The sequence below is a fragment of the Psammomys obesus genome, unplaced genomic scaffold (genome assembly GCF_907164565.1).
Source record: "Psammomys obesus unplaced genomic scaffold, mPsaObe1.curated_primary_1811, whole genome shotgun sequence".
Lineage (NCBI taxonomy): Eukaryota > Metazoa > Chordata > Mammalia > Rodentia > Muridae > Psammomys > Psammomys obesus.
The window spans coordinates 5,155,464-5,175,202 of NW_026596039.1; the positions used below are offsets into that span (position 1 = coordinate 5,155,464).

The following is a 19,739-nucleotide window of genomic DNA, read 5'->3' on the forward strand; positions in this document are numbered from 1 at the left end:
ATAGAATAGAATAGAATAGAATAGAATAGAATAGAATAGAATAGAATGCAAGTTGCCCTAGCCATAGATGATCCACATCTGCCAAAGGGCTCCCTCAGTAATAAAAATGACATTTTTATCTCTGATTGCCCATCTCCTGGATCTTACTTCTTGATTCATGCTATGTTGAAGAGAATAAAGTGATGCTATGTCCTGACTTGGTCACGCCTCATCACATACACCCCTAGAACCACCTGTGTGGAACCTCCTGGGGCCCCTTCCAGGCTCATTTCTCATTTCCCTGCCACTCACCTGCATCATTCAGCCACTTCTCCAACAATGGCTTGAGTTTACACATGTTCTTGAAGCTCAGATTGAGGGCCTCAAATCTTGAGATGGTAGTCTGGCTAAAGTCATTGCCATACAGCTTTCCCATTGCCAATCCCACATCTCCCTGCAAGAGGTCATTGAGAGGGAGGAAGGTGAGGGGCAGGTATCCCTTTTTTTGCCCGTGTCCTCCACCACCCTAAAGCTACCACAGTCCGAGCCTGAGCATCTGCCCACTGCCTTACACCTCCCCAGGTCTTTCTCTTCTAGAGTACAAGAACTGGCTTAGTTATCTCCTTACGCTCTGACTAGGCCATGCTGTTGCCTGGTCTTCATTCCTCTATCTCCACCAGCAATGTCCTCACTTTCTTGCCCTCCCCCGCACCAGCAACCTATGCTGTATTTGCAGGCAACAGGATGCAGCGTACTTGCCCCAAAGAAGTGCCAGGATGCTCCTGAAACCCTCACTCGGAAGACCCAGCCTCCATTACACGACCCAGTTCTTCCATCTCCTACTCCCAAAGCAAACCTGTGTGAAACCCAGCTTAATGCGCCTCTGCTTGAAGGTCTTGGCGAACTTCTCCAGCTCCTCTAGGTCACTGGGCTCATCAGCACCTCCAGACCCAGGCAGATGCTTGGGCCCTGGCAGATGCTGAGGTGCTTCCAGATGGGGCTCTAAAGACGATCCTGGCAGCCCAGGACGCCCAACTGCCTGATAAGAAACACAGGCTAGGATGAGCCACAAAGATTCAACAGGCCAAGCAGAGGTGTGTGCATTTGTTGTTTATTGATGGGTTCACTTAGAGGGTGACAGGGCCTTGGGTTTACTGAGCCCTTTTGTTGTCGTTGGGTGGGAAAGAGACCAGCATTTCTGTGAATCTAGAACAAAAACTGAATACCTTAGCTGGAAACAGAAAGAAGCCGGACAAGGAGGTGGCCTCTTTGGGTTTTGGTCTGTGACTCACTGACTCACTAGGTGACTTCCTCTAGTCAGCTTTCCACCATAAAAGGAGCTGGCAGGGTTGTTTACTATGAGAGCTGAGATCCCAGCATGGAACAGATCTCAGCATGGGACAAGGAAAAGGTCATTTGCCTCGCCTGCCTGTTCTTTTCCACAGAGCAAGGTGACGAAGGCACACACAACAGTCACAGACTAAAGACAATGGGAGAGGAGTAATCTGGAAATTCAAGATATTAGTTATGAATGTCACTTTACTTCCCATACTACTGTTTTCTTTAATGAGAACATTGAAATTTTATTTCACGAATCCATTTTTTTTAAGATTTATTTATTATTTATACAACATTCTGCCTGTATACCAGATCTTACTATAGATGGTTGTGAGCCACCATATGGTTGCTGGGAATTGAACTCAGGATCTTTGGAAGAACAGCGAGTGTTCTTAACCTCTGAGCCATCTCTCCAGTTGCCCCCCCCCCGTTTTTGTTTTTGTTTTGTTTTGTTTTGTTTTAAGAAAAATCTTGCTATGTAGCCCAGTCTGGCCTGATCCTGACAATCCTCCTGCCTCAGCCTTTGTAGTACTAGGTTTACAGATCTACACCACTATTAACCTTGAGAGTGCTGTAGTTTTAATATAAGGTGTTTTTGAAAGATTTATTTGTTTTTATTTTATATGTTTTGGCAGTTTTGCCTATATGTATGTATATGTGCCATGTACATCTGTGGCCCGTGGCCCATAAAACCAAGAATGGCATCAGATCCCCTGGAACTGGAGTTAGAGATAGCTACCATGTGATTGCTGAGAATGAGATAACTGCTGAGCTGCCTCTCTGGCCCCAAACAAAGGTTTTGTTGTTGTTGTTTTGTTTCTTTTTTTTTTTGTTGGTTTGTTTGTTTGAACTAGTACTATCTCAATGCACCTTGTCAGAAGATATTCCTCCTTTAGTCTGTTTTCATAGAAAATTCTACCATTTAATTTAGATTCACATAAGATCAGGAATATATCTAGTCTGGGGATATCCATTTTCTAAAAAGATTTAACTTATTTGTTTATGAGTATGGGTGTTTTGCCTGCATGTGTGTAAGTGTACCACATGTGTGTTCCTGGAGACCAGAAGAGGGAATCTGCTCCCCTAAAACTGAAGTTACAGGTGGTTGTGAGCCACCTGTTAATCCTGTGATTCAACAGGAAAAACAACACCATTTTGGGCCAAATTTAAAACAAGCATTTATTAAATATTTAATATTGACCAAGAGATGAACTTTGGTCAGAACCATTCGTAGGAATTTCTCAGCTAGAATGGCCTCAAGCCACAAGGTTGCAGGGGCTTATATGAGGACAAACATATAGGCCACCATACTTTCCCATGAGGCTTTGTTATTTCCCAAGAACTACAATTCCAGGAAGTCACCTGGTTCCTGGGAAGGTGGGGCTTAAAGGTTAATTTGGGGCATTGCACATCACGTGGGTGCTGGGAACCAAACCCAGGCCTCTGCGAGAAAAGCACGTGCTCTTAACCCCTGAGCCATCTCTCCAGCCCCTTGACCTATCTATTATTCCACAAAGATGGAGTGCAGTCCAGATTTTGGGGGCCAGGCACTGTGTCCAGCACAGAGACTACTCACTGCCTTTGAGGACAATGAGTGCAAATCCCCTTATCTCTCCTTTGCTCTTTTGCTTAGAGAAACTGAAACCCTCTCTCCTGCTCTGGTTTCCCAGAGACAGGCATCCTTATAAGGAAAAGGATAAGGAATCAGAGTCAAGTTAAGGATGCATTTTATTCTCACTTTCTAGAAGAGGTGTCTTCTAGATCAGAGTGTCTGGAAACATCACAGACCAATTTTGCAGGAGATGAGGGTGCGGGTGGAGGGAGGTAGCCCAGGCCAGATCCTCAGAGTAGTTTTGGTCGCCCTTGAACATTCCTTTTTATTAATTCACTTGCTGTTTCATTTGACAAACACAGTAAGCAGCACAGTTGGCTCCTCCTCCAACACCAACTGCCTAGTTACATCAGTTTGACACCCCACACTTCATTCATTTATCCCGCTCCGCTCTTGTTCCTGTGACTCTTGTTGGTTGGTCCCTCATCATCACACCCTAGGAGGACCCTTCTACTTACTTATGCATAGACAAGGTGTCTTTTTGTTACCCAAGCTGGTCTTCAAGAAGCAATGCTCTTGCCTTAGCCTCTGTGGTAGCCCGGACTACAGACAGGAACCATGGCACCCCGAGTACAAGAACCTTAATCATCTTCTAAATGGGCTCTCTGCCACCAGCCTCTTCACACTCTAATATTAGATGCAAGAGTTTGTCCTGGGTACGCTCTGGGACCTCATAGTCATAGATCAAGGTCTGTAATTATGCCATGCTTGGGGCGCAGCCAGAAGGGCGAAAGTGCAGCATCCGACTTAAGTGTCCCCATTTCTTTCAACCACTAGGTGGCGCTCCCCAGCTAGCTATAGTCAGTGGACATTAGGCCAAGGAAAAGCCAGGGTCCTTAGTGAACCTTGGGTGATTCTAACCCAGAAAAGAAATATTACAAGTCTCTGTAATCATTTCTGGGCTTCCCTTGCAGAAACAAGTCATGCATCTGTGCAGGCAACTGATGTCCCAGGGGCAGCGTGGCACAGGGCTGTCAAGAAACTTTTATTTCCTAATTGACAAATAGGAGATGTGTTCATGATCACAGTAGGTCTGATAAGTCCCTCCTGTTTGACCTAGCTTGCTTCTTCCCAGCATGCACCCACTGTAGGAAGTCATCCACTAAAGTGGTCCTGAGGTGAGGTACTGGCTTTTTTGCCCTGCCCTCCTAGGGGCTTGAGGGTCTCTGTGTGGAACTGGGCCGGGAGTGCGGGGTGGGGATGGGGTATCAGCATCCCTGTGTAACTGGCTAAGTTCTGAGAGGGGCGAGGCCTGGGGTGAAGCTGCTGAAAGGTGGTAGGCCAGCCTGGGAGCCTCATTCCAGTGACAGGGCAAACTACTTCCTTAGAAGTAGCTTAGGGTTTCCCCAGATGCCAACAGGGAGAGGCCCAAGTGTCCTGCTCAAAAGGAGGGAAGTCTGAGGAACTGAAATTTACCCAGGGCTGAGACAATCTATGAAGAATCAGGAGGGGTTGGGGAGAGGTAAGATTGGCAGTTACCTGGGAGGCGAGGCCAGGCCCCGTCTGTGGGAGAAGTAGAGGGTTTTGTTGCTGTGGAAAGGAGAGAAGATTCGGCTGCAGACCTGAGTGACAGGGGAGGGACAAAGGAACAAACAAACAAACAAACAAAATCCAGGCCATTTGAAAGGCAAGCTGAACACTAAAACCATGCTAACTGCCCCTCTCCTCCTGCTAACCTAATCAGGTCCATAACCCAACTTAAGTCAGATGAAAGGCCCTGTGGGCCACTGCCAGCAATTGCCACATACAGGTGGAGGCACCCAGACTCAGGGATAAACAGATGTAAACAGCAGTCCCCAAACCTGTCCTGCCTGCCTGCCTGCCTGCCTGGAGAGCTGCGAAGGAGAGGAGGGTCAGGACACTCTACCTGGGATCTGATTAGTAGGATGAGAAGCCCAGAGGGAAGAGGACTCACAAATGACTACAGAGCCCCAGGGAGGGCAGAGCATTTCTGTCTGCCTGGGAGGGAAAGCAGCTGGGATGCTTAGGCCTGCCAGATCTGTAAGGGCAGAGCAAGCAGATGGTACCATATTGCTCAGAAGGGCACTGGGTCATTGGTCAGAGGCTCCTGGTGACCAGGTCATTACATTCATGGGAGGGAGGACTGAGAGCAAAGGGAAAGCCGGATGTAGGGGCCTTCATGGTAGACTCTATCTACAGGTTACCTTGCCTAGGGACCTCCCTCTTCGTCTTCAGGAAAAACGCCAAGAAAAGGCTCTGCCTGTCTGAAGACTGATAAGTGGCTCTTGTCTTTGGATGGCCAGAGCCAGCACTTCTCACTCAAACTACCAAAGCTGACAATGGGTCAGATCTCAGTCACTCATCATAGAGAAGCTCCTTGGCATATCTGCAGTTCCTAGGAGGTTCTGGGTCATTACCACATCTGCTGAAGTTGACCTTTGTGTTCTTTAGTCTCAAAAGGTCAAAAGGGAAGAGAGGTCTTGGAGGAACCCTGGACTGGGAATTAAGAGGCTCGTGTATTTATTTTGCTTACATTGCATTCCGATATGCGGAGGCTTCTCATATGAGCGGAACCACGTACTTGTCAATAACTGTGTTGGGAAGAGTTTTCCTTTCTTTTGTAGAAGAGGAAACAGAAACTTGTAGAGATTATGCAGCAAAATCTTTAAAGAAGCGCAGCCAGTTTCTCTGACTTCAAGTTTTAACCTGTTTTTTCTGTCCCATCCATTTTATGGTATGGCCCTGCGTTCTGTGCCTGGGATATGTTCATGTCACTGTGGAATCTTCCAGAAACGAGCTGAACTAATAATACTTATCTGCTCTTTCCTCGTCTTGGCCCTCATATGATGGGTGCTGGTTGGCCAAAATAAACACTCAGATGTGTTCCCATTCATCCTAGTACTATTCTGAGACATCTTGTGAGCTAAGCATGGGCCCTGTGTCCTAGGCAGTTGATCAGAGTAGGGTGCAGCTCCCTGGATTTCCAAACTCTCCTCTAGAGTATAAGCTAGGCAGAGCTCATACTTCCAATAGCATTTTCAGGCCAGTCTGGCAGAGGCCAGCGGAAAAGCAAGCAGTGTAGCGTGAGCATCTACGGCATGGGGCTTGGGCTGTTCCGGAACTTTCTAGTAGGTCACCCGCACTCAGTAAGTTTACTCTGAGGAATAAGTCAGGAAAAAGACTCAACAGACTCCCAGGCATGTTAAGCAACGATGCCTGGTGTCGCTAATGCTCTGCTTTGTTTGCTCAGGGCTGGGGAGTATCTTCCCCGCCAAAGACAACCAGAACCTGTTTCTATAGCCTGTGGGAGGCACTGCTGTTCCATCCAGACAGAATCATAGCCAGGCCAACGGGAGGAAAAGGGCTCAATGGGAGACAGACTTCCCAGGAATTGGACCCATTGTACTCATTTCCCAGAATTCCCGGGAATTGGACCCATTGTACTCATTTCCCAGAATGCTGCTACTTCCTCCTGTTATCTCCTCCCCCATCCCCACCATTCTCAACTTTTAGACTCGGTTCCTACAAAAATGAATTTCCAGCAAGAGCCTGGAAAGAAAGGAAAAAGAAGGGGAGCTGAATGATCTAGAGGGGCCCCAGAGGGACCTAGGGAAGAAACCAGGCAGAAAAGCTGTTCTGTTTCAGACAGGATTTCCGTAGCCCAGGCTCACATTGAACTTGCTATGTAGCCAAGGGTGAGCCTCCTGCCTCCACCTACAAGTGTTCTGGGATTAAAGATGTCACTATGCCTGGTTTTATGTAATGTTGGGCATCAAACCCGGGGTTTCCTGCAGCCTGGGCAAGCTTTCTATCAGTTGAGAGCTATTCCCAGCCCCAAGCTGGTTTTCATACCAGAGGAGTGAGCAGCTTCTTTGCCCCCTATGCCCAGTAAACCGCAACAGCCTTTTCTAGACTCAGCCGATTACTGTACAAAGCCCGGGGTAACTTACCTTGCTGCGCAGGTGGGGTCTGGGAAAGCAGGAACTGGGATACAGACTGCAAGTGGCCAGGGACCAGCACAAGCTGCTGGAGTGGATGGAGGGAAGCCATGTCCTGCAGGTGGGGAGATGCATAGGTGTCATACAGTCTACAGCTGGGGGACCCCGGGGGCTGCAAACTCTGGAGGTGTGGGCAGAATCCTTGCTCCGTGTCGCTGTGTGTCCCTAACAAATGGCACACAGTAGTTACTCTATTAATGCTGGTATTGCTCCTGAAATCAACTAAGCAGTCACTGCAGCACGCAGGTACTTAACTCTGTTTTCATGCTTTCCTTTGCCTGTGCCCTGACTGCCGATCGTAGACGCCCTGAGGACCTACAGTAGGTATTGCCCACGTCTCTGAGGCTCTTCCTAGAAGTGGCAGCAATCCAGCTGTCCATTTTCTTCAACTATCATGTCACTGGGTTACCAAAAGCCACTCTTTAGTTATTGTTTGTACCTAAGTTTCTCTGCAAGGTATTAAGGAATGGGGCAAACTATCCATTATCTTTGTCACTGTTTTGTTTGAGACAAGGTTTCACCTTGAATTTGTACTAATTCCTTCTGCCTCAGCTTGCAACTACTGGGATTACAAGCATGGACCTCCATGCCTGCCTTTATCACTGTTTTGTTTTGAGATAGGGCATCTTATTATTTAACTCTAGCTGGCCTGGAGCCTGCTGTATAAACCAGACTGGCCTTGAGTTGGCAGAGATCCACTGGCTTCTGCCTCCTGAGTCCTGAGATTAAAGGTGTGCACCACCAAGCTTTGCCCCAGACTTCGTTTTTAATAAAGTCAATTTGATTAAACAGGAAGTCCATCGCTCTAGGCTCCTCTCACCAGCTCGCGACATAGAAGTGATGATCCCACCATCTGGAGCCTCACACGTGACAAACCTCCGGAAGTGAAGGAGGGAAAGGATGACTGCACATACTGCTTTCAAGAATGGCTGCGAGGGTACAAGACCCCTTTGGAGACTTTCATCCTCATGGCCCCAACGCGGTCACTGTTCTCCTAATACCTACTACAGTTTAGTTTTGTCATATACTCTTTTATTTGCTTGTTTTTGGTTTTTGGAGACAGGGTTTCTCTGTGTAGCCCTGGCTGTTCTGGACTCATTTTGTAGACCAGCCTGGCCTTGAACTCACAGAGATCCCACATGTCTCATCCTCCCTGAGTGCTGGGATTACAGGTGTATGTCATCACACCCAGCTGTCATATATTCTTGAAGGAAGCAGAGCGGACCCACTGGAGAAGAGAGGATCTGTAACTGCTCAGCCACTGTCTCACTGGAGGTTGTCAGGTTTTTGGTTCTGCAAAAGCAGTGACATGTCCCTTTGTCCCTCACCAGTCCTCACTTTCTGCAAGGACTGTTTTTAGAAACCTCACATACAAACTCTGAGCCTCCTTTGCTTGCAATGGGGGCTCTCTGGATGGATTCATGGGGTGCCAAAAGTAGAGGTCCAGTATTTTGTAGAGGGGCTAGATGGTAGGAGCTCACCAGACCACTAAACACACCAGGGTCCATGGCATGGGCTGGCACCTACCCCAGACATTTGGTTTCCAGGCATCATGGGAGGCCCTTGGCTCAGGTGGCATGGCCTGTGGGAAAGGGTCTGCTGTAGAGAGTCACCCAGGTCCTCCGTCTTAATCTGTAAGTAAAGGTAGAAGCAGAGGGTGAGTCCTAGGTCTCTCCAGGAAGATAGAAACAACTGTGAAGAGTAAAGCAGGAGATGAGTGGCAAGTCTGGAGAGGAAGCGGGTAGCCCACAGTTCCCTGGGCTGATGGATGGATGGGTTGGTTCTAAGAGGCCAGTCTTCAGGGTCTACAGCACCAGTCTACAAGGCAAACCAGTCTACCACCACCACTGCCAACTCGCCGTGCTGTGCCAACACAGTTCTTTTCTTCCTTGGAATGAGAAAAATCAGGATAGCATAGTGACTTCTAGAAAAAAAAGAAAGCTTAGTTCTGCTCATCCTTTTGGTATGATAACCTTTAGCAGGTAAAGCACTTTCCACCAAGTCTGATGACCTGACCTTCATATGTGTGCCATGGCATATGCCTACACACACACACACACACACACACACACACACACACACACACACACACGAATGAATAAGAAATAAATAAATATAATTTGAAGTTTTGTAATGAGAAAACTAAGCCAGGAATGTCAGTGAATTCTTATAATGCCAATGCTTGGGAGGCTGAGGCAGGAGGTCGCCTATGAGTTTAAGGCCAGTCAGGACTACATGGTGAGTTTCAGTGTTTGTAAGAATTCCAGACTTAAGGAGACATAAATTAAGTCTGTCCTCTCCTTATAACTGGGTCAGAATTACACACAGCTGGCCAGAAGGTAGAAAGGGAATGACAGGAATCTCAGGCAAGGGTCTAAGGATCCTTCTCCCTGGTGAGAATGTCAACAGTCACCTAGCCTGATCTTGGGGTCTCTTACAGACAGCCAGAGCTGCTCTGATGACAATAATGGTTGTTTTGATTGAAGGATAGCTCAGAGGATAGTGTGACCCTGTCACAAACAAACAAACAAGCAAACAAAAACCCAACCCAGAAAATAATCTTCAGTGGCTAGGTGTAGTGCGTGCACTATGATCCCAGCAATTGGGATGGTGAGGCAAGAAGATCACATTTGAACTCAGCCTGGGCTGTATGCAAAACCAACCAACCAACTAAACAACCAAACCAACAAAAAAGCTTACTAGAGTAAACTGTTATAAATCATTTGCTTTTCTATCACACTGGGATATCAGAATTCCCTTTGAGATGACTAAATAGTATTTGAGATTCTAAATAGTATCTTTAAAACTCTCCCCCTCATGCCAGGAGTGGGTGGCACATGCCCTTAATCCCAGCACTGGGGAGGTAGAGGCAGGCAGATCTCTGTGATTTCAAGGTCAGCCTGTTCTAAAAATGGAGTCCAGGACAGCCAAAGCTACCCAGAGAAACCCTGTCTCAAAAAATCAAAACTAAACCAAACCAAAACAACACAAACGTCACTGCATCAAAAGAGAGAAAAAATGTGACATCCTTTAATTGATGGATTCCCATCAGTGAAACCTTGAAGCCTGGAAACTGCTGGTCAGGGGGGCTCTTTCCCTTCATTCCTCTTCTCCCCCTTCTCAACGTTAAGCTGCACCTGCTGAGTCCCTCTTGGTCTGCATGGTTTTGGTGACAAGGTGACAATTTCGATACAAGCAGAGACATGCCTTCCTTAAAGCCTGAGGGAACATTGGTGGTTTCAGGTTCTTTTCAGACTCTTTCAACCTTCCACGACACAAGAACTACCTACTCAAAGGTTTCCTAGGAATCCCTGAAGAAGGCAGGAAGTACTGCTTGTGGCCACCCCTCCCCTACCTCAGAACAACTACTCCCTCCCTTGAAATTTTTCAGGAAGTCCACTTCGAGGAGAGCCAAGTGACTCTGAATGCATACATCAAAGAATGCATACCACCCCTTGAGAAAGACTTTGGTGTGACCTTCTGAAATAGACCCTCTGGTAGATGGTTATCTTTTCCACGTATAAAACTCTAAGCCATAAAGATGCTGGCATAAACCATTTGGGCTACACTGGGAACATCACTGATAGCTTGGAATCCTTCCTGTTGGGTATTGGTCTAACCTTAAGCAAAAAGTTGAGAGTGTATGAGCTAGAGAAGGTGGTACATGCCGCTGCTAGTGGACAAAGCAGGAAGATCTCCAGTATAGGAGACCCTACCTCGAAAAAGAAACAACAACGATAAATAAAATAAGGTGCTGGAGAGTTGGCTTAGTGGTTAAGAACACTGGCTACTTTCCCAAAAGACCTGGGTTTAACTCCCAGCACCCACCCACATGGCAGTTCAAAACTGTCTGTAACTCCAGTTCCAGGGGCTCTGACACCATCTCTCTCTCTCTCTCTCTCTCTCTCTCTCTCTCTCACACACACACACACACAGGCAGAACACCAATGTACATTAAGTAAAAATAAATAAATCATTAAAAACAAACAAATAAATAACTGAACATCTGAATCTATGCTGAGTCTCTGTGGAAAACAAATTTTAATCTCTCAGGAAGGGATTCCCATTGGCTGACAGAGAAAAGAGCTAAACAGTGGGAACCTGAAGAATATTAATTGGTTAAGACAGTAATGGGGTTGGAGGAATAACTCAGTGGTTAGGAACACTTGCTGTCCTTCCAGATGACCAGCACCCACATCAGGTGACCCTCAATAGCCTGCAGCACCAGCTACAGGGGACCCAATGCCTTCTTCTGGGCACCTGCACACACATGTACACACATACACATGTGTCAACAAGTAAATCCTTAAAAATAAACAAATCCACTGTTTAAAAACAAGACAAAGCTTGCCTCTGTAGATCAGGCGAGGCAGTGAAGGAAACAGGGCGGTGAGCAACGTGGGCCCTGTTCGCAGTCTAACTCAGACTCTGACTTCCTATGTGATCTTGAGCAACAGGGGTGTCCCCACCTGTCACGAGTTCCTGTGTTGTTTTTCGCCCTCTGGTTCTAAAGGGGAATAGCCAACTCTAGTTACAGGCACAGATGGCACATTTGGTAGTCCAGTGACTACCAAGAGACCCCAGAGAAGTCCTGGGCAGGATTGGGAAGAGGCTGGCTTTTCCAAGCCTACTTTGCACATCATTGTCCTCACAGAGACCATTCCGCAGAACCTTGAAGCAAAGAGGAGGAAGGACAAGAAATGGGACTGTAGCACTCAGGGGACAGAGAGAGATTCTGAGACATCAAAAGGCACAGCATCCGGGCTGGTCTCCAGAGTTACCCTGCCCGTGCCTCTTCAGCTCTGCACTTCTGTCTCAGAAATGCTGATAACTGCTTCATCCGCAGACCTTAGAGTCTACACAACCTAGATTCCATCGAGACATTTGTTAGCAGTTTTAAAAAAGTAGTTAATTCCTTTAAAGCCAGCTTGGGAGGCAGAGGCAGGCAGATCTCTTTGAGTTCAAGGCCAGCCTGATCTACAAATCAAGTTCAGGACAGCCAGAGAAACTCTGTCTTGAAAAACAAAACAAACAAAAGTAGATAATCAATGTTTTTTTCTTCCAAAACCACCTCCACCAAAACAATTTCAGGTCTGCTTTGAAAGCCCCTTTCGCCAGTCTTCCTGACATACCTCTCTGCTCCCTGCTTTCTGCTCTCTGCTACTCCCTTTCTGCCATCAGGCATCCCCATCTCAGAGAAGCACGGAGAGGCAGGATGGAGGAAGGGGGACAGAAGGAGGGCATGGAAACCTGGAGAAGAAATCACACCGGTAGAACCACCCCGGGCAGCCTGGCATAGTTCCAGCTCAAAGGCAAGTGGCGGGATCCTTTCCAGGCTCATTTTGCTTCACGGAGAGAGATAAGGGGTGTAGCTATGACAGAGCTCGGAAGCATGCGCTCTGCCTCCGACCGGGGCGCTATCTGTTAGGACCGCTGCCAGGGCTTCCCGCAGTGCTGAAGTGCACCACCATAAAAGAGAAGGCGCCCTTTCATCTGCCTCACAGAGCGATGCCCCCACACTCTCCTGGAAGGGAGCATTCCTACCTCCCAGGTCAGCAAACAAAATGCCCGATGGTAGAAACCTCCCTCGGGTGTAGGCTGGGGCTTCTTGGTAACTTTCTATGTTACTCTTCTGAGATTAATTTGTCTTATCTTCACTCACCAGCCTTTTCATTCATTCATTTTCCACAGTTCCCCAACCCCTGGGTAAGAAGTGCTGAGCGTAACCTCCAAAGAAGACGGTCCTAAACAAACAAAATAAAGAAGACATACATAGGAGGCCAGACATGGTGACGCATGCCTTTAATCCCAGCACTTGGGAGGCAGAGACAGTCATATCCCTGAGCTCAAGGCCAGCCTGGTCTACAGAGTGAGTTCCAGGACAACTGGGGCTGCAGAGAGAAATCCTTTATGTAAAAAACAAAAACAGGAAAAACAGGAGCATTTCTTCCATAGTCTCCACTCTTGTGCAGAGCCAGATAACAGGCACAGGGAGACGATGCCCAGCTACTGCCTCCAGCGTGGTTTTTTGGACACTCTCAGGGGCCAAGAAACCGAAGAAATTAAGAAATAAAGCCTGCACTAATCCAAAAAATATCCCTTTTCACAGCTGTGGAAAAGGCTGGAACCTTTCCAGGCAACTGGGTGTTGGCTGTGGGTCTGCAAGATGAGATAGAGAGACGTCTGTTGGGTCCCTCTGACTTCTAAGGTGAGAACCACAGGCAAATTGGACGAAAACCCAGTTTTCCTCACCCTTGTGAGAACCTGACTGAACCCACAGCCTGCTTGGAAGCATGATGATGGTCTTCCGGGCCTCATTGGCAGTTCTTGCCACCTGAGTGGAAAGTCTCTGGAATGGCTAATCCCTGGGGACAGGGGCTGTCACAGTATGGATTTGCTCTGGCACGGGCACAGAGCACCCCATCCACCTAGCAGCCGAGGTCTGATGGTGTAGGATCTCCTCCACCCACAGCTCTGCTCAAAGGTATTGCAATGAGACTTGGGCAGTGACCAGGGAGGTAAAAAGCTATCATGAGCGATTATCTTTTCTAATCCAAGTGAACTCCCTGACTTCATGGCTTTAGAAAGCAGTAGCCTCCTTCTAGCAGGAAGGTGCCCCTCCTGAGCAGATAGAAGCCCTTGCTGGCCTCACTGGTGTCTTCCTCAGCCTGGAGGATGTGGAACCTTCTCATCTCACAGAAGCTCAGAGAGCTTCAGATGTGGGTACAGAGCTATACAGCCAGATATCCCGAAACCCCGAGGCCGCGGTCTCCTGTCCCTCCCCATAGCTCCTTCTACTATGAAATACTAGAAAATAGAAACATCCCCAGAAATAGATTAGCAGGGATGGACAAGGCTGTGCTTGCACCTCGAACCTCCTCCTATGGACAGGTGCATGATGGGGCTGGGGTCTTTTTCTTTAGCTCCCTCCATAGGACACAGTCACATGACCCTCTCTGGGGGAAAACAGTCCAACACTAATGAATATATCACTGGTGATGAAAACGATCAAAGCTGTTGTTCTGGTTGCATAACTCGTTTGTGGAAAGTGTTTCATAAAACATTTCACAAGAAGGCGCGTTTCAAGGCAGAACAGCTCCCAACCTGCCTTCAATTACAGCAAGGTGGTGCTTTTTTTTTTTTTTCTCTCTCTCTCTCTCTCCTCCTTCTATGTTTCTCCTGAGCAGTGAGGCAGAGTTTCTGTAGCTTATCTGTTAAGAGCTGGAAAGGTGCATCTCAAGAAAACATTCTAAAAATATATTACAAGTAGGGGAATGGGGCAGGCAGGTAACACACCCAGGGTGAATGGGGCTGAAAGCACCTCATTCGGGTGGCTGTTGGCTGAGGTTGAGTAACCCCCCTCCTTTTTTTTTTTTTTTTTAATCCTTGTTGAGACTGAACCTCACATACTCCAGGCAAGTGTTCTAGCATGAGCCACACCCCCAACATGGTAACATGGCTGATTCTACTAGAAAGAGCTTTTCTCTCCAGGGTTCCTGGCTTCTCCCTTAGAGCCCATGGCTCCTGTCTCCCTTAGATACCTTCATGAAGCGCATGAAGAAATAGCATCATCCAGTCCTTGCTCTCTGGTCTCACCTACAGCAAACTGCCTTGACTGTGCCACTCCTTTTTTTGTGCGAACTGGGGTCATCTTCCTGAGAAAAAAAAAATCAAGCTTCTACACAACAAAGCAACGGACAAGCTGACACTGGTTCTTTATTTTTATTATGTATTGTTGTTTAAAGTTGGGGTCTCAGGTATCCCAGGCTGGCCTTAAGTTGAATATGTAACTGAGGATTAACTTGGATTTCTGATCCTCCTACTTGTACCTCCTAAATGCTGGAGTGGCCAGTGTGGGCCACCAAGCCAAACTTCTTTGGTATCGGGGAAGCACCCAGGGTTTCCTGCATGCTAAGCAAGCGTTCTACCCATCAAGCGAGAGCCTCCTCAGCCCTAGGTCCTCTGATGAACAGATGCTGACCGCCCCCCCCCACAAAGGCAGCTTTTTGGTGGGAGGGTCTAGTGTTTTCTGCTTGCTTCTGCTCAAGAACAAGAAGCTCCTCAGTCCTGTTCCTGAGTCTTTGGCAACAGGACACAGGACACAGCAATGCTGGTGCTAAATGGAATGGGGCTGTGTCCTCAGAGAACATCTGCTCTTGCTGGTGGACAATTTTGAGTGGGGTACTACTACACAGCCTCCTGGGACACCACCATAGGAAGCTGTATTCATAGATGCTCTCACTGGTACCCTGATCTCCTTGGAGCTAGAGTGTAAAAGGAACTTTTATTCACCTGGTTCAGTTGTTGTCTCAGAGGATTACTGCCTCTATCTGCTAACCTAGGCCTAGGATGTTTTCAGCCTCTGAGACTTACTTCTTTATTCTATTTTATTAATTAAAATGTATTTACTTATTACAATTTATTCACTTTGTATCTGAGACTCACTTCTTAATAAGCTCCCCTGTCTTGGTGTTACTGAGCTCTGGGCTGGCTAGTTCAACTCAGCCGTGCTGGCCAAACTCCTCTCCCAGCTGACTTATTAAATCTGGCTTCTCTCTCAGCCCCTGAATTGCTCTGCTTGGCCTCAAACTAACTCAGCCATTTTTTCTAATCTCCTGCTTCCTTCTCATTCTCTGGCTCATTCTGTCTTTACCTGAGTCTAGCTAGTTCTCTCTCTGTAACCTGTCTCTCTATTACTATCCCAGTAAAACAACCTCTCTCTCTCTCTCTCCCTCTCCCTCTCTCTCTCTCTGCACTAGAATCTCCTAGTTCTCTTGGTCTCATCTGATCGACCAGAGAGAAGACAGTGGTGGCTCCACAGCTTTAGGGGTACCACAGGATGCTTTTGGATGTCTCTAGAATCTAGGGATGTTTGCCCCTAGATGAGGCAAGAGGTGAGCTGGCAGGAAAGGATGAGTACGATACTGTGAGAACTATTTCCTAGCTCAGTGGCACTTCCTGGGAGGGTCAGTGTACAAATGCAGCATGTCACCAGACTGCCCAGGCTGCTTGTCGTGGAAGGAATTTTCTGTTCCTTATCAGAGCTGGGATGACTTAAAAATAAAATACACCCAGGAAACAAGTGCAAGACTTTGAACCAGCAAGGGCACCTGACTCGGTCCAACGGCCATTCCTGGCTCTGCTTCTACTATATCTACTATTAGGTTATTCCTCTCATTCTTCCTCCTCCTTTTAATTTTAAGACAAGATCTCTTTCTGTAGATTAGGCTAACCTGGAATTTGAACCAATCTGCCTGCCCCAGTCTCCCAAATGCTGGAATTACACACATGAGCTACCACAACCAGCTTTTTGCTTTTGTTTTTCTTCTTAATTTTTCTTCGCTTCTTCCCTCCATCCCTTCCTTCCTTCCTTTTGGTATGGGGTCTCATTATGTAGCCCAGGCTGCCTCCAGTTTAGGCCTCTCGCATCAAGTCTGCAGTGCTAGCATTACAGGTGTGAGCCACCACCTTCAGCTTCACTGTTTTGCAGACTAAGATTATTTCTCCGTAAAAGGAAGGAAAGCAGCCCAGATGTAAACTACTTAGGAAGTTTATCACGTGTAAAAGAGAGCAGGAACAGGTTGCAAGGGTGTTTTTATTATTAGTGGACCCATTTTACAAATGAGAAGACTGACACTTGGTGCTCTTAAGAGACTAGTTTAAAGTCACATTGCCGGCAAGATATTGGAATTGCAATTTCAGGCCAGCCTTGTCTAACTCTGAAGCCCTTCTCCATAACCCTGACTCTCTGCCTGATGGGTCACTGAGTTATAGACACTCTAAGGCATCGGGGTGCAGTATGCCAGGTACACGGCAGGCATTTGGGAAATGTGGCTTCTCTTCCTTCTTCATCAGAGCTGGAAGGAGATGCAGACACCATGGAGTTCATTTTACACACATGACTCCAGACATGGGAAGTAACCTGCTAAGAGAAGCTCTCTTTGGCCCTGCTGTCTATTCCTGTCAGTCATGCTGCTGTCTCCCTGGCTCTAATTATGACTTTGAGGAGCCTGACCTAATCCTGTTGCCCTGATGAGGTTTAACATCAGTCAAGAAAAGACCCCACTCATTTCGGATTACAACTCGGGTGGGGGGGGTCAGCCCAGGTGGGGGGCCCAGTACTCTGCATCCTTGACTCTCACAGACATCCAAGCTTTTGGAACGTAATATTTGTTTTTCCCTCCTGCGCTAACGGGAAAGAGGTGAAGAAGAGAGAGAGAAGGCTCAGACTGGCCACCTCTCCATCTTGCGTGAATGTTGCTAGCTGCGCTGGGGTGGATGAGAGTGGGTTCCAAATGAAAGTGATGGGGGGTGGCGGGCGGGTCTCCTGCCTTCTGGACACATGCCTGTGAGCAGCACCAATGTTTGCATGTGAGGTGCTCCACAGACTAGCTATCTCTGCTGGAGAAAGACAGAAAGTACTATTAAAGCAACTTAAAGATTAATAGCATTTTCAAAAATAAAGTATTCTCACACGAAAAAAATCAATGGAGGAATCTACATTTGATGAGAAAAATGAATTTAATTTTTTAAAAATTGCATTTATTTGTTTAGTGTGTGTGTGTGTTGTGTGTGTGTGTGTGTGTGTGTGTGTGTGTGAGTGCTCATGAGCAGGCATGCACATATGCTAGTGAGTATCATGGAGTGTACTTGGAGGTCAGAAAACAGCTTACAAGAAAAGAATTGGTTCTCTCCTCCTACCGTGCGGTATAATCAGTCTCAACAGCGCTTTACCCACTAAACCACCTCGTATTTTTGCAGCGTTGGTAACTAAAGCTAAGACAGCAGGAGCAACATGGCCAATGCTACACAGTTAGAAAGGGCAGAGCCACACCAACTACCTGGGCCCTTACCCTCCACTCCCACCCTTCCCATCCCCTTCACTGTGCCTTGACCTGCTCCATTACTCCTCTCCGGCAGTCTCCCGTGTAGTCTAGCACCTCTGCAGTTCTATGAGGCTCCTGAAAGTGGAAGCCGAGCTGGGTGGTTCACGGTCATAATCTGTCTGGAAGACGAAGGCAAGGAGGATCATAGATTCCAAGGTAAACTGGGTTGAGTGGTAAAAGTCTGTTTCAAAATAAGTGAAGTTTAAAAAAAAAATCTAAATGGGATTTTATTTATTTATTTATTTTTTCAAGACAGGGTTTCTCTGTGTAGCCCTGGCTGTCCTAGAATCACTCTGTAGACCAGGCTGGCCTCAAATTCAGAGATCCACCTGCCTCTGCCTCCCGAGTGCTGGGATTAAAGGTGTGCACCACCATGGTTGGCTACCTGAATGGGATTTCCTTTGGCATTTTGTGGCGACTTTAAAACTTGTCTCTAAAAGTCGGAGAACTGGATAAAATAAGTGGGTTCCTTTGGTAGTTTTCGTCTTTTAGAATATTTTTGCAGTGAAGTTGAGGCTCTTTATCTTCCATTTTTCCTGTTGTTTGTTTTGTTCTGAGATTAGGTCTCACTACGTAGCCCCCGCTGGCCTCAAACTCAAAATCAGGCAATCATCCTGCCTCATTTTCCCACATTCTGCATTAACAGGCGTGAGCCATGATACCCAGACTTGTTTTTTTTTTAAATGCCTGTGGCATCAAAATAAAGTTAGATGTCACTGGCTCTGCTCTAGCAGCAGTGAAGTAGGGTAGTCTTCCGTGAGCGTTCCTGCACCACCAGGGTCCCCTTCCTAGTGCAGTTTAATTCAACACATCAATAAAGCACCTACTGTCTACCAACAGGAATACAGATGCATGGGGAGCTCTGAGATTAGTGGGCCAGAAAGTTAAACCCCACAATCAAAAATAGTTTGGAATGGCATGGAAAGGGCAGCAGCTGACCATGTCAGGGAAGACAGCTAGACAAAAGGAAAGGAAGGAAGCTAGGCGTGGTGGTGCACACCTGTAATTCCAGCACTTGAGGCAGAGGCCAGAGGGTGGAGAGTTTGAGGCCAGGCTCAGCTACATAGTGAGAAATTATCATATCCTTCTCCCCCCAATAAAATATGAAGAGAGGGGGAAAGGAAGTGATGGAGGAAAAAAAAGAAAGGGAGGAAGGAAAAGAGAAAGAATGAAGGAAGCAGGAGGGAGAGGAAAGGGGGGTAGGAGAATGGAGTGGGGTGTGTATCAGGGTTGGCCCTGAAATATGAAAGGGGTTTAGGGGGTTTATAAGCCTTAAGCTAAGTAGGGCTTTGAGGGAAGTAGAAGCAGCTGGTCCAGAGTCAGAGGGGAAAATGGAACTCCTTACACTCCCATTCTGATGCGGTGTGGGCTGGAAGCATGTAGGGGCCACAGAGAAGAAAGACTGGTGGGTGTGTGAAAGAGGTCAGGCTGGTCTCTGAAGTAGAGCATGCTCGTAGGAAAGACAGTGAGGAGGCAGGTGGTTCTGAGGAGAGCACAGGTGTTACAAACAGGCACCTGGTACCCAGCTCCCTATTGCACAAGTCTAGGCTAGAACCCACCAGGGTGTGTAAAAGGCCAACCAGCAGGCACAAATGGGAGAGACAGGACAGGGAGTAGCAAGCTTTCAGTGTATTTGAAATGTAAATGTGTTACCAGGGGCTGGAAACATGGCTCTGATGGGAGAGGGCTTGCCTAGTCCTGGGCACCATGCATACGTGTAGATAACACACACATACACTCACAAACACATTTGAAGCAAGAACTGAGATCCTGCCACGTGTCCCGCTATATCCAGAGTCTGTCATCTCCCAGCAGTCACCATCAGAGATGTGACCTTCAGACCTGAGTAAGTACATGTCACATGACCAGCTTCCTTCCTTCCTTCCCTCCTTCCTTCCTTCCTTCCTCCCTCCCTCCCTCCTTTCTTTCTTTCTTTCTTTCTTTCTTTCTTTCTTTCTTTCTTTC

The 19,739-nt window shown here is 47.2% G+C and overlaps 1 protein-coding gene across 1 annotated transcript in view; it reads right to left on the reverse strand.

The window, feature by feature from the left end:
- Pou2f3 (POU class 2 homeobox 3) overlaps positions 1-19,739 on the reverse strand; it is an 82,861-nt gene that overhangs the window by 13,344 nt on the left and 49,778 nt on the right. The window contains exons 4-8 of the mRNA XM_055622248.1: positions 8,383-8,520; positions 6,841-6,943; positions 4,409-4,491; positions 836-1,018; positions 292-433 (exon numbers count right to left, since the gene is read on the reverse strand). Coding sequence (XP_055478223.1) covers positions 292-433; positions 836-1,018; positions 4,409-4,491; positions 6,841-6,943; positions 8,383-8,520 — 649 coding nt within the window. The remainder of the gene's footprint in view (positions 1-291; positions 434-835; positions 1,019-4,408; positions 4,492-6,840; positions 6,944-8,382; positions 8,521-19,739) is intronic.